The 13617-nt window shown below is 44.0% G+C and overlaps 1 protein-coding gene across 1 annotated transcript in view; it reads left to right on the top strand.

The window, feature by feature from the left end:
- Positions 1 to 13617, top strand: part of NEURL1B (neuralized E3 ubiquitin protein ligase 1B) — a 76235-nt gene that overhangs the window by 46024 nt on the left and 16594 nt on the right. Inside the window, exon 3 of the mRNA XM_069102365.1 lies at positions 8296 to 9003. Coding sequence (XP_068958466.1) covers positions 8296 to 9003 — 708 coding nt within the window. The remainder of the gene's footprint in view (positions 1 to 8295; positions 9004 to 13617) is intronic.

Below are 13617 nucleotides of genomic sequence, written 5' to 3'. Positions count from 1 at the left end.
GCCGCCCCTTTAATTGAGGTTTAAGTGCCAAAACCAAGAAGCTGGGATTTCAAAGATCAAGCCACTGGGTGTCTTTTAGCAGGAAATGAAGGTTGATGAAAGCAGTGATTTGTGGGAGATTATTCTGATAGCTGCATGTAGGCAAATCAGAGCCAAGAAATTAAACCACCCAGAGCATCATAGAAAGCTATAAAGGACCAAAAGCTGTCATTGGTTCCAATACACTCACTTTACAGATGACATTGAGACCCAGAGAGGGTAAGGGATCTGCCCAGTATCACACAGCTCGGTGTCTGAGGTTGGATTCTAACTCAGACCTTCAGATCTTCATGACTCCAAGCCCAGCACTCTGTCCAGGTGTCTCCACATCATGCTTGTCTCTATCAAGGTAATCAACCAACAATCATGTATTAAGTGCCTTCTATGTGCCAAGTTGAGAATACAGAGACAAACGAAACAGTCCCTGCCCTCAAGGAGGTTACAATCTAGCAAAGGGAAACAACGGGTATAATAAATGAGAGGAGGTGGGAAGGGAAGGCCAAGAGCCTTTCATAGAACATGGTGCTGCAGCTGGGTTTTGCAGGAAAACAGGGATTTTATGAGATGGAGGTGAGGAGGGAGTGCATTCCAGGCATAGAGGACACACGGCCTGTGCCAAATGCAGATGGGAGGTGGAGAGCTGTGTGCAAGGAGCAGGAAGAAGGCCAGGCTAGGGATGATAACGTCTGGGAAACTTGCAAGAACCTAGGCATAAATTGCTGAAAGCTGGGACTAGGGAGTGAGATGTGAGAGCAGAGAAAGGGGTGTGTTCATCTCTTCGGCAGAGTCAGGTGGCAGTATAGCATTGAAATATCATCTCTGAGAATGTTCAAGAAGGTAGGGGAAAAGGAGAGACAGAGGGAGGGAGAGTGAGATGGAAACAGAGACACCGAAGGGGGGAAGGAGGGAAGAGAGAAGAAAGAAAAGGGAGGGAGGGAGGGAGAAGGGTGGATGGAAGGAAAGTAAGACAGAAACAGACACTGAGAGGCGGGAAGGAGAGAGAGAAGCAAAGAGAGAAATACTGAGGAGGAAAGGGAGGAGAGAATGAGAGAAAGAGAAAGAGAGGGGAGGAGAGAGAAAGAGGAAGGGAGGGAAAGAGACAAAGAGAGGAAGGGAAGAAGGGAAACAGAGATGGAGAAAGAAGTCAACAGAGGGTGAGAAAAGGAAGAAGGGAGGGAGAAAGATGAGCTGGAGGAGATGGAAGAGAGGTGGGGAAAGAGGAGTTTTCATTCCTCAGAAAACACTAGTTTAATTCCTATTATAGGAGGGGCCTGGGAGCAGACACTGTGGTACCCAAGGAGTTAAGGAAGGAGCTGACTTTAGAGCTGTTTGCAGGAGGTCAGGTCACCTCAGTTCCAAGATTTCTCCTGCTCTGCAGGAAGGAAAAGGAACAAAAACCAAAGGTGGGGTTGATCCGAGACTGATTCGTCAGGTTAGAAACGCGGGAAGACGTGGGGCGCTAAAAAGGTCAGAGATGATTATAGAGAGGAGGGAAGGTAACTGAGCTTAAAAAAAAAAAAAGCAAGAGAATCAGGTAAGATTGGATTCCTGTCCTCCAGTCAGCATTTCCTGCAAACATTTCTTTCACCTAGGGGCACTCTGGCAAAATGCGGGGAGGAATCTTGCCTTCTTGGCCAGGTGTTTGATTTTCTTGTAGATAAACCAATAGCCCTGGCTGGGCTCCTCATCACCCAGTGCTTCCACCCGTTCCCAGGGCTCTGACTCTTGCTCTGTTCCCAGGCCCCTTTACCCTTAGGGTAAGGCCTAGTGTCCCCTAGCCTGCAGCTCACAGTCCTGTTATTAAATGTGCCTATCTCCTGGCTCTATTGTGGACTGACCTCAACAGACCTGAGATTTTTTTCTCTATTAAGTACTCCCCCACACATCCAATCCCCTTTTCACTTTAGGGGATGGTTTTGTTTAGCATGTGCAGACTGGAAAAATTCATTACCTGGTGACCTGAACTTAGATTGGTTAGTCTTAGACAGCAGGCCTCTCCTTGAAGCCCTTGCAGCTCACTAGGAGCCTGCCACGGCTTGGGCTTTGCTGGCAGAGCTTGGAGAACCCAGGATCCCTCCATACAGCAATGAAGGAATCCCCCCCACTCCTGAGTGTCAGTGGCCCCAGCTGGGTAACAGGACTTGATTACTTTGGAAATGTATAGCAAGGAGAAAAATCAATCCATCAGCAAACGGATTGCATTACCACCTAAGTACCTCGCATCATGTTGGGCTATAATGACAGCCAGTAATCGTCAGGAAATGTTTACTAAAGCACCTACTGTATGGTAGAAATTGTGCTGAGTGCCAGAGATGCAAAGACAGGCATGCAGAAATTCTCTGCTCTCCAGGAGCTTCACAGTCTAAGGGGGGAGACAATCATGGATCAACAAGTTTTAGACAGGATGAATTTGACACAGTCCACAGGGGGGCTGTGATATTCATAACTGACATGTTCCTCCCAATAACCCTGTGAGGTGAGCAATATAGGTAAGATTATTCCCACTTTATAGTTGAGGCGTCTGAGGCCCATGTTCACCCAGGTGATAAGTATCTGACGCAGCAAGGAGATGAACCCAGGTCTCCCCAGCTCCCAGGTTAGCAGGCTGTTTATTGAGCTCCATGCATCAGATACATGGAGAATGTAGAAACAGGGTGACCAGAGAAGGGAAGAGTTTTTCTCTCACTGCAAAATGGAGTAAGAAGAAAATCTAAGCTGAAGAGAAAGAAAGGAATGCTATTCTAGGCTGGCCCTGGGTTCAAATTCCAGCCCTACTAGGCATTACCTGTGTAACCTTGATTAAATCCCTTAACATCCTCAAGTCTCAGTCTGTTGTCTATAAAGTGAAGGAGTAGAACTGTATGACCCGGAAAGTACTCCAGCTCAAAATCTATGGTTCTGTAATTCCATGATTTGTCTTCAGTGGAGAAGACAAAATTCTCTCTAAATAGGTTGGGATTCTTTCATGAGGAGTATTGTTGTGTAGTAGAAAACTCATAAAATTAGGGGTCAGGAGAGACTTAGGTTTTAACCCCAACTAATATTTACTAGTTTAGACCCCTAGATCTCGTTAAGCCTCAGTTTCTTCATCTATAAAATGCCTATGGATTATGGTCATGAAAAGTGCTTTGCAAACCTTGAAGAACTATAGAAATATCATCCCGTGTTGTGTGTTCCATCTCATTTACCTCTTCCCAAACTCCAGGCAGGGCATTTAAATCCCTCCATTTTCTTTGCTGATAAGATAGAGCTAAATAGACTTCCTTCTGTAGAATGTCCCAGATCTAGGAAATGTAGTAATTATGGGCCCTTCCTCCAGTCTTCATCAGTTATTACTCCTGGGCATATTGTGCCATTACTCTTTTTGCCAAAGTTCTCTCTGAAAGATTTCTGATCACCTGAAAGGGGAGAGATAATAATATTAACAACAATAATAGTAGCAGCTAGGGGTGGCTAGGTGAAGCAGTGAATAGAGCACTGGCCCTGGAAGTCAGGAGGACCTGAGTTCGGATGTGACCTCAGACACAACACAAAAACTAGCTGTGTGACCTTGGGGAAGTCACTTAACCCCAATTGCCCTCCAAAACAAAGCAAATTAAAAAAATAGTAGCAGTAGCGCTTTAAGGTTTGCAAAGTGCTTTAAATGTGAACTCATTTTATGCTCACAACAACCCTGTGAGATAGGTACTATTATTATCCTCACTTTACAGTTGAGGAAACTGAGACAGGCAGGGGGTTAGAGGTATTAGAGCAGGGATGGGGAACCTGTAGCCTGTGTAGAACATGTGGCCTTCTAGATCCTTGGGTACAGCCTTTTGACTGAGTCCAAATTTTACAGAAAAAAAAAATCCTTATATTAAGGGGATTTGTTCTGTGAAGTTTGAATTCAGTCAAAGGGCTGCACATGAGGACCTAAAGGGCCACATGTGACCTCGAGGCCACAGGCTTCCCAGCCATGTGTTAAAGGTATAGGTTGTCCCTTGGCCAGGAAAACACAATCAGTAAGTGTCTGAGGCCAGATTTCCTGAGGTCAGAAAGATCACCACTCTGTCCACTGTGTCTCCTAGCTCTCACTGATAAAAGGTAGCATTGGCCCAGTGGGAATATGTTGTGCTTCTGGAAACACCAAGAGCCTCGTACGTCAAATACCTGCCCCAAGGTTGATTTATGAGGTTCTTATAATGGTCAAGTGATCCCCTTTCATCCTGTATGGGTATACTGCTTATCACCAGATGTCTCCTTCCTTTGGAATCTGCAGCTTCCATTACTCAGACACTATGGAAATTTTGGAGTAGTCATATGTCTCAGAACTGTCTTGTCTCTTCCAGTGCATGTATTTTCATCTTCCTTGATTAAAACAAACAAATAAAAATCAAATACTCAAACAAGTCTACCTTGGAATCTGAGGCGCTTGATGAAAATAATGTTCTAGGCTCTCTGAAAGAATGGTAGATAATGATTAATTCAAGCTGCCTCTGATTCTTTTTGCCATTATTTCTGTCTTCATTGAAATTCAGTTGTCGTTGGAAGCACATTCTACTTTTTCAGGTTCCAGACATATTCAGCCTAAGCAAAAATAAAGGCTACTTGGTGGTGGCATCAGATGGAGCCAACTGTTATCTGTGTCCATCGACAGGGGGAGAAGTGGGAATGAAGCCTTCCAGGCCCATTCACACTCCTAAAGACCAACGTCTTCAGTTTTATAATTGAAGAAACAGAAACCCATGGAGGTTCTGTGACTTATCCAAGGTTACACCGGTGTTAGGTGTCAGAAGTGGGATTCGAACATATCTAACATCACATATTAGTACAGAAGAAAGAACATTGACTTTGGAGTCAAGAGAAACTTTGTCATCATCTCTGCCAAGTCACTTGATCTGTGGCTATCACTTAACTTACTTTCCCCATCCCTAAAACGAGGGAGTTTTGCTAGATGATTTTCTGAGGTTCTTTCCAGAATTAGATCTATGAATAAATGGGCTAAATTTCGACCTGAAAGAAGACTTAGATAGAGGCCATCTTTTCCTACCTCCTCATTTTATGGACTAGGAATTTGAGGCCTAGATAGAGGAAGTGGTTTGCAGTTGTTTACACAGATAGAAGGTAGCAGTCAGGATTTGAACCCAAGCTCATTCCTATCTATTCTGCTGCCTTCCTCTGACCTCATGGTATTATCTAGGTTCTTTACTTGGTCATTAGTCATGCACCTTTTACTATATTTATCTACCTCACAGGGTAATTATAGGGAAAGTTATCTGTACCCTTCAAAGTGCTATGTAATGTTGATTATCATACTGTGTTATTGAGCCTTTTGTAGATTGATGCCTTGTCTCTCCATCTAGACTGCAAGTTCCCTGAGGGTAGGAACTATGTGCTTATACCTCTTATTCCCCCTATAGTTCTCAGCAAGGCTTGGTTTTGCATGTAGTAGATACCAGGAAAACATTTATTGATTCTTTTTTGATTCAGGGCTTAGTTTAGGATTAGATGATAATAGAACATGAGTCGGGAGAACCTTAGAAATCATCTAATCCGAGCCTCCCATTTGATAGATGAGGAAACAGAAGCAGTGGGACTTGTCCTAAGGCACAAGAAGTTGGTGGAAGAGCTAATATTCAACTCCCTGTTCTCTGACTCCCTCCACCATTCCACATGCTCTGCTGTGCTTTGTCTCTGTTCTCCCGTACAACAAAGGACCCCAGGGAAGACTCCGTAGACCCAAAGGGAATCGTGCTTCCTTGTTGTTGCTGTTTAGTCATTTCAGTCAAATATGACCCCATTTAGGGTTTTCTTGGCAAAGATTCTGGAGTGATTGGTCATTTCCTTCTCCAGCTCATTTTACAGATGAGGAAACTGAAGCAAACAGGATTAAGGGACTTATCCAGGGTCACAAAGCTAATAAGTATCTGAGGCCAGATTTGAACTCAGGTCTTCCTGAGTCCAGACCTGGCACTGCACCTCTTAGCTGCCTTCTAATAGTTAATAAGTGATTCATAAATGCTCACTGAGTGAATCTACAGACTCTTCTTAGCCTGTATAGGTTGTTTTTAAAAGTTTATCTAGCACCTTTGAATCATTGTGGTAGACCTGTGGTTCTCCATTTTCATGGCAAGGTATCCTTTGCCATGTATAAGCAAACATGGCACCATGCAGAGAACCACATGTATGATCATAAGTCTGAATCCCACACTAGTTGGGCAGACTTGGATGGGCATGTGATTGAAAATGTACATTCTATATGCAGTTCCCAGGACATCTAGCTGAAGCTCTCATGTAGGGACACATCCATTTGACGTGGTAGGCATTCTGGAAACTGAAAGCTTCGATAAAACATGATTTCTACCCTCCTCTCAGAGCAGAAGGAGCATAGGACCAGCAGCTGTAATTCCCTGCATTACATCAGAGAACCAAAGAGGTGTCCCTAACAAAATGCTCTGTGAAGTCTGAGGAGGGACGATCATTCCTTCCTGACCAACAGAGGCTTCCTAGGGGAGGTAGCTTTGAAGTTGGACCTAGAAGGATGGGCAGGAGTTGAAACAGCAGAAGAAGGAAAAGGAGGTCATTCCAGGCATTGGAAACAGTATGAACAAGGTAATAGCCCTGAGACCACGGGGTGTGTTGAGGGCAGAGAGCTGTCTGCTTTGGCTAGGGCATAGGGTGTGTGGAGGCTATGGGAGAATTTGGAAAGGATGATGTCTCAGGGTGTGGAGCACCCTGAAAGCCAGGCTGAGGAGCTCAGACTTATACATGGTGGATAAACAAGGGAGCCATGTGCAACATGGTACAGTGGGAAGGTCATTGGTTATCAAGGCTTGGGCTCAAGCCCTGCCCAGTGTGACTACGGGCAGGTCACTTACCCTTTCTCAACCTGTTTCCTCATCGGCAAAATGGGGATAATCTTACCCCCTTATCTGTAAAATGGAGGTATCGACTTTCCTTTCAGCTCTCAGTCTATGATCCTATAATCCACGACCAAATCTTTGAATATGAAAGATGATTCTGGCCGCAGTACAAAGGGTGGGACCACCACAGGATACAGGCCAGGCAGAGCCCCACCCTGCCCAGCCACTGAGCATTCCTGCTCCCTCCCCAGGCTCCACTTTAGCCTACTGGACACCAGGCGCAAGCCTCTTGGCATCCACAGCCCTTGGCTCTCCCATGCTCCATTCTTCTCTCAGGCTGTTATCCAGCATCTCCTCATGCTCCAGGGCTTTTTGGACTCTGCCTGGGATGGTTGGAGTTCTTATTGTGCTCAGTTAGTATGTTGTTGTTATTATTGTTGAGTCATTTCAGCTATGTCCGATTCATCTTGACCCCGATTGGGGTTTTCTTGGCAAAGATACTAGAGTGATCTGCCATTTCCTTCTCCAGCTCATTTTACAGATGAGGAAACTGAGGCAAACAGGATTAAGTGACTTGCCCAGGGTCACACAGCTAGTAAGTGTCTGAGGCTGGATTTGAACTCCTGAAGGTGAGTCTTCCTGATTCCAAGGCCTGTGCTCTATCCACTGCACCACCTAGCTGCCCCTCTCAATTAGTTGAGGCATCTTTAAAGTAAGATTGAAATGCTTTGAGTACATATTTTGTTGGTGTCACAGTGGATAGAACACTGGGCTTAAGAGTCAGCAAGACCTGAGTTCAAATCCAGCCTCAGACATTTACTAGCTCTGTGACCCCAGGCAAGTTACTGAACCGTGTTTGCCTCAGTGTCTTCATCTGTAAAATAATGGGCTGGGGAAGGAAATGGCAAACCATTCTAGTATCTCTGCCAAGAAAACCCCAAATGGGCTCATGGAGAGTCAGACACGACCGAAACAACTAAATAACAAATTTGTTGTCATTATTGTTTGTCTTGATGAACTTTGTTACCTCTTCCATACCAGATAATATTTCTCAAAACTATTAGAATGTAAGCTCCTCAAGGGCAGGAATTGTCTTTCTTGCTTGTGTCCATATCCTAAGCTTTGAGAATAGTGACTAACATATTAGAAACACTTAATAAATGCATTTTCTTTCCATTCATTCAACCTAAAGGGTTTTGACCTAAAACAAGCTAAAACAGTTTTAACCTGTTGACCAATCCTCCTTTGTCAGGCCAAAGGTAACCTGTAGAAGGGGTACTAAAGACTGAAAAAATGGAAATTACTAAGTATGCATGTATCCAGGAGGGTGGGAAAAGACAGAAATGGAGAAGGAGTAAAAACCATTTGTGACAACTTTTAATTCATGTAGTGTCTTCTTGTAATTTGATCACAGATAGCATGTTTGCCGAGACCATGGCCTCTTCTCGTCTCAGTAACACGCGGTTCAGCACTTGCATCCCACAAAGTAACCACGACTCAGCCAACTTCAACAACAATGAACTAGAGAACAACCAGGTGGTAGCCAAAATCAGCAACTTGAACCTGAGCCGGGTCCCAGGAGCATCCACAGACAACCATGTTATACCCTGCTGTCCCAACAGGCGTTCTCGGGGTCACGGAGTGCCAGCCTTTCTAGACACAGACCTCCACTTCCACCCCACCCGAGGGCCCGACGTCACCTTCTCTCAGGACCGCATGGCGGCCTGCACCAACTGGCAGGAGAGCAGTAGGACTTTGGTGTTCTCCGACCGGCCTTTGCACATTGGCGAGAGCCTCTTTGTTGAAGTCGGACACTTGGGGCTGCCCTACTATGGGGCTCTCTCTTTTGGCATCACTTCCTGTGACCCAGGGACATTAAGGACCAATGAGCTCCCGGCTGATCCTGACTCACTATTAGACCGCAAGGAGTACTGGGTGGTCTACCGAGCATTCCCCATCCTCAACAGCGGGGACGTCCTCAATTTCACGGTATTGCCCAATGGGGAAGTGCACCACGGTGTGAACGGCAGCAACCGCGGAATGCTGATGTGTGTGGATACCTCACAGTCTCTCTGGGTGTTTTTTACAATTCACGGAGTAATCAATCAGCTCAAAATTTTGGGTAAGTCCATTTTAAAGGAGCTCTGTGCAACACTGCCAGATTTCTCACATTTCACAGGGCTGATTTTCTTATTTGACTGCTACAGTATTCCAATGCTTTGTCTGCCTGCTGGCTGAGGACATTCTACATGCCAAAGAGAGCCAATTCAACAAATATTTATTACATGTCCACTGTTTGCAGAGTTAGGACTAGTGGATATGGGAAGAATAAGAACAGTTAGGGGGACAGTGGATAGAGCACTGGGCCTAGAGTCAGGAAGACCTGAGTTCAAATCTGGCCTCAGACACTTACCGTGTGACCCTTGTCAAGTCACTTAACTGTTCACCGCAGTTTCCTCAATTGTAATATAGGGATAATAATACTGCATGCTTCCTAGGGTTTTTGTGAGGATCAGGTGACATAATAATATCTGTAAAACATTTAGCACAGTTCTTGGCATATAGTAGGTACAATATAAATATTATGTAATAAAATGAGAAATTTATTATCAATATGCAAAATAATTATTAATTTAAATAGCTATATACATTGCTGTTAATAAATTCATGTTTATTATATATTTATACAGTTTATAGATGTCCATTATTAATTATTATATTAAGTCATGGTCTCTGACCTCAAGGAACCAACAGTCTGGTAGGGAAAAGGAGACGTGAGACTTACACATAGATGAATTAAAATATAAAACACCTATCTGAATCCTGATGAAATGCAATTTATTTGTGTGACAGTGTTGAATTTTCACACTCACCTTACATAATAATGTCCGTTCCCAAGTGATCCCCTCATTTTATAATTGGGGAAACTGAGGCCTAGAGAGATGATGTGAAAACCGATAGGATCCATATAAACCCCTCTGCTTGGCACCCACTATCCAAACTGGCTTTCTTTCTGTTGCTCACGTGTGACATCCTCCGTCTCCTCTCTCCACGCCTCGCACTGGCTGTCCCCCATGCCTAGCATGCCTTTCCTCCTCAGCCCTGTCTCTCAGAATCCCTAGTTTCCTTCAAGACCCAGCCCACAGGCCACCTCTTCCATGAGGCCTTTCCTGGCACCCCCTGCTGCTAGTGCCCCCCCTCCATACACCAAGTTATCTGACATCTGTTTTTATGGGCCTATATCAGTACCTGTTGACCCCTTTCACTAGATCATAAGCTCCTCAAGAACAAACACCATTTGACTTTTGTCTTGTCCCTCCTTGGCCGTGCACCTGCCTGGAAGTAGGTAGATAAATACCCGTGGCTTGATTAACCAGTCACTCAGGTGACCAGGTCTGGTATTTGAGCCCAGGCGCTCTACAACCCAGCAGCAACCTTTCTGTCATATTGGATCACCCTGTCATGTATAGATTTCATTTCCTCCTACCTGTCAATACCCAGGGGAAGTTTCCATGAATTTCTGAATTGATTTATCAAAACATTATATAGTGTAAAGGACCCAGGCCTTCAGAGCCAGGAGACCCGGATCGATCATTTACTAATTGTGTGACCAGGCAAGGCACTGTCCCACTATAAGCATTAGTTTCTTCTGCCATAAAATGGTGATAATCAGACTTGAGTTAGCCACTTAATGGGTTTTGTGTGTGTGAGAGGGAAAGCATTTTGTAAACCTTAAAGTGCCCTAGAAGCATCACCCCTTATTGTTACTACATTCGTTCCTTCTCTCTTCATCCTAAGGACTTAGCCACGCTCCTTTCTCACTTCCCTGTTTCCCTCGAACACCAAGGGAGTAGCTTCCCATGACTGCAGGCCTTCTCATTTCAAGGGATTTCTTTGCTTGCAAATGCACTGTCAGTAAACAATGTGATATGGCAGCTGAGACATCACAATTGAATATGACCTCTACTTGCATCGAGGGGCAGAGTGCCCAGAATGAGGGAGGAGATCGTGGCACTGGCCTCTTCCCTGATCAAGCATCCTTGAGCACTGTGTTTAGTGCTGAGCACCACTTTGTGTAGAGGATTCTGACAAGCTGGGCAACGGCCTGATCTTCAATAATCATTTATAAGCACCTACTGTGTGCCATGAACCATACTAAGTGCAAAAAGAGGCAAGAGACAGTCCCAGCCCTCCAAGAGCTCACAACCTCCTTAGAAGATTGTGAGCAGGAAATGGAGACCATGCCACATGAGGAGATTTTGAAGGAACTAAGGGAGAGAAGACTAGACTTCCACAGGGCAGGCATCAGGACAGCTGTCATGTAAAGGAGGGGGTAGATTTATTTGGCTTGGCCCTGGAGCGCAGAACTAGGAGCCCTGAGTGGAATGTGCAAAGAGGCAGATTTAGGCTTAATGTAAGGGAAAACTTCTTATCAGTTATAGCGAACCCCAAGCAGAACGGGGCCTCCTTGGGAGGGAGAGGTTATCCTTCACCAGAGGTCTTCAGCTGAGACAGGTGGATGCCTGTTTGTCAGGAATATCAGAAAAGAGATCCTTGTTTATGAAAAAATTGAAGTAGATAACCACTGGGCCCCCACCAGACTGGGATTCAAGTTCATGGCTTGCACCACTTCATGATCTGATAGTCTGGACCATAACTGGGCTCTGTCCTAAACCTTCCATTGTGTCATTTCTCAGAATTTCTTCTCTAAAGGTACAGAATGTGACAATTATGTTGCCATGGTGATGGCAAGAGCTTACTATCTAGTTTATTTTTTTTTCCAACATTTCATAGTAAGCTCTTAATAAATGCTTGTTGATTGACTTATCAATGTCTATTGTCTTAATATCAGTCATTTCTGGGAAAAAGACAGGAAAAAAACACAACAAACCACCCCTCCCTGCTGTTGATTGAACCCTGCCTTGTGTAAAAGAAAAGAAAGAAAATTAAGCACAAGCGTCAGGCATTGTGACCACACCTGACCATGCACACAGCACTCTGCCTCAGAAGTACTCTTCTCTCCCCAGTGGTAAACAGACCCCTTATCTGTTCTCTGGATCCAATTGTTTCTTTCAGTTCCTCAGAGTTCAGGAGCCATAAAGTAGCCTTTTCATTTACATTGTTGTGAGTCAGTGTGTATTTGGATCCTGTTTATTTTACTCTGTCTCAATTCATACAACTCTTACCATATTTCTCTGAATTCCTTATATTCAAAGTTTCTTACAGTCCAGTAATATTCTATTATATTCATATAGCATGATTCATTCAGCCATTCCTCAGTCAAATAGTCACCCATTTTCCATAGGTGATGCAGGACCTGGAGTCAAAAAGACCCAAGTTAAAAAAATGGCTTCAGACACTTATTAGCTGTGTGACCCTGGACAAGTCACTTAATAGCTGCTTACTTCAGTTTCCTCATCTACAAAATGGGCATACCAATAGAATCGCCCCCCAAGGGTTGTTGTAAGGATCAAATGAGATAATGTTTTTAAAAGTACTTTGCAAACCTTAAAGTGCTACATAAATTCTACCTATTAGCTATTATTATTTCGGTGGTTACTAGTACAAAGAGTGCTGCTATAAATATTTTTATCTATGTTGGATCTTTATTTCTGTTTTTGACTTCATAGAGGTATATATTTGCCTTCTCTCTAGTTCAGAGAATTTTTGTATAATGGACCCCTTTTTTGATTTACTTATCAATATGCCTGGTAAAATGTCTAGTAAAGCCTTTTATACAGGGCCTTTAGCATAAAAGTGTTTTTAAATGCATAGAATAGAATACACAAGAAGCTAATTATATGAAATAGATATTTAACAATTTTTCAAAAACAAGTTCACTAACACATTTAATATGATTGTACATGTATAGCCTATATCAGATTGCATGCTGTCAGGGAGGGGGAAGGAGAGGATGGGGAAAAATTCAGAATTCGAAATCTGATAAAAGCGAATGTTGAAAATTAAAAATAAATAAATTTTTAAAAAACAAGTTCATGGACCCCAGATTAAGAATCCCTGATTTAATATCTATTCAGTCTATCATTGTGGTTTGGACCCCCAAGACAGCTAGTTCAGCAAGGGCAGAAAGTCAACCAATACTTACTGATTAATTGAAGGCCCCCTCCCAGCTCACCCACCTGCTGACCTGAACACTGAATGCTGAGACAACAGCAGCTGTCGGGGCTAGCCTGGCCTCCCCTGCTCCTGGCAGATGGTGAGAGGGGAGCTGCCTTTCCTGCTCGGGAGAGTTGCGAAAGGCAAAGTTCTTCATTCATCAGTTCTCTCTCTTTCCACCCCCAGCATCTGAGCCCAAATGGAAGAAAGCAACTCAGTCAAAAGAACTGACAATTCAGAAGGAAACAGAGAACATCGAATTTGGGGTTGGAGGGGGCTTAGCCAGCATTTAGTCCAGGGTGCTTTGGGGGTGGAAGCAGGGGAGGTCATGGATAGATTTCAGTTAATTTAGATAGAGAAAAATATATCTTTATTTTCCCTAACCATTGGTTTCCTTTGTAATTCTATGCATTTTATTTATGTGCTTAAAAGCATTGTTCTGAGAAAGGTCCCATAGCCTTCACCAGACTCCCCAAGGAGTATGAGAACCGCTGCTCTGGCCCGACCCTCTTACTTTATAGATAAAGAAACTGAGGCCAAACAAGGAAGACAGTGCCCATTGTCAGATACTGAGCAGCAGAGCCACAATTTACATCCAGGTGTTCTGACTGGAGAATAA

The sequence above is a fragment of the Petaurus breviceps genome, unplaced genomic scaffold, assembly GCF_028583685.1.
Source record: "Petaurus breviceps papuanus isolate PSGF00001 unplaced genomic scaffold, PetGlider_PUasm1.0 551, whole genome shotgun sequence".
NCBI lineage: Eukaryota > Metazoa > Chordata > Mammalia > Diprotodontia > Petauridae > Petaurus > Petaurus breviceps.
This window is presented reverse-complemented; position numbering and strand designations above follow the sequence as displayed.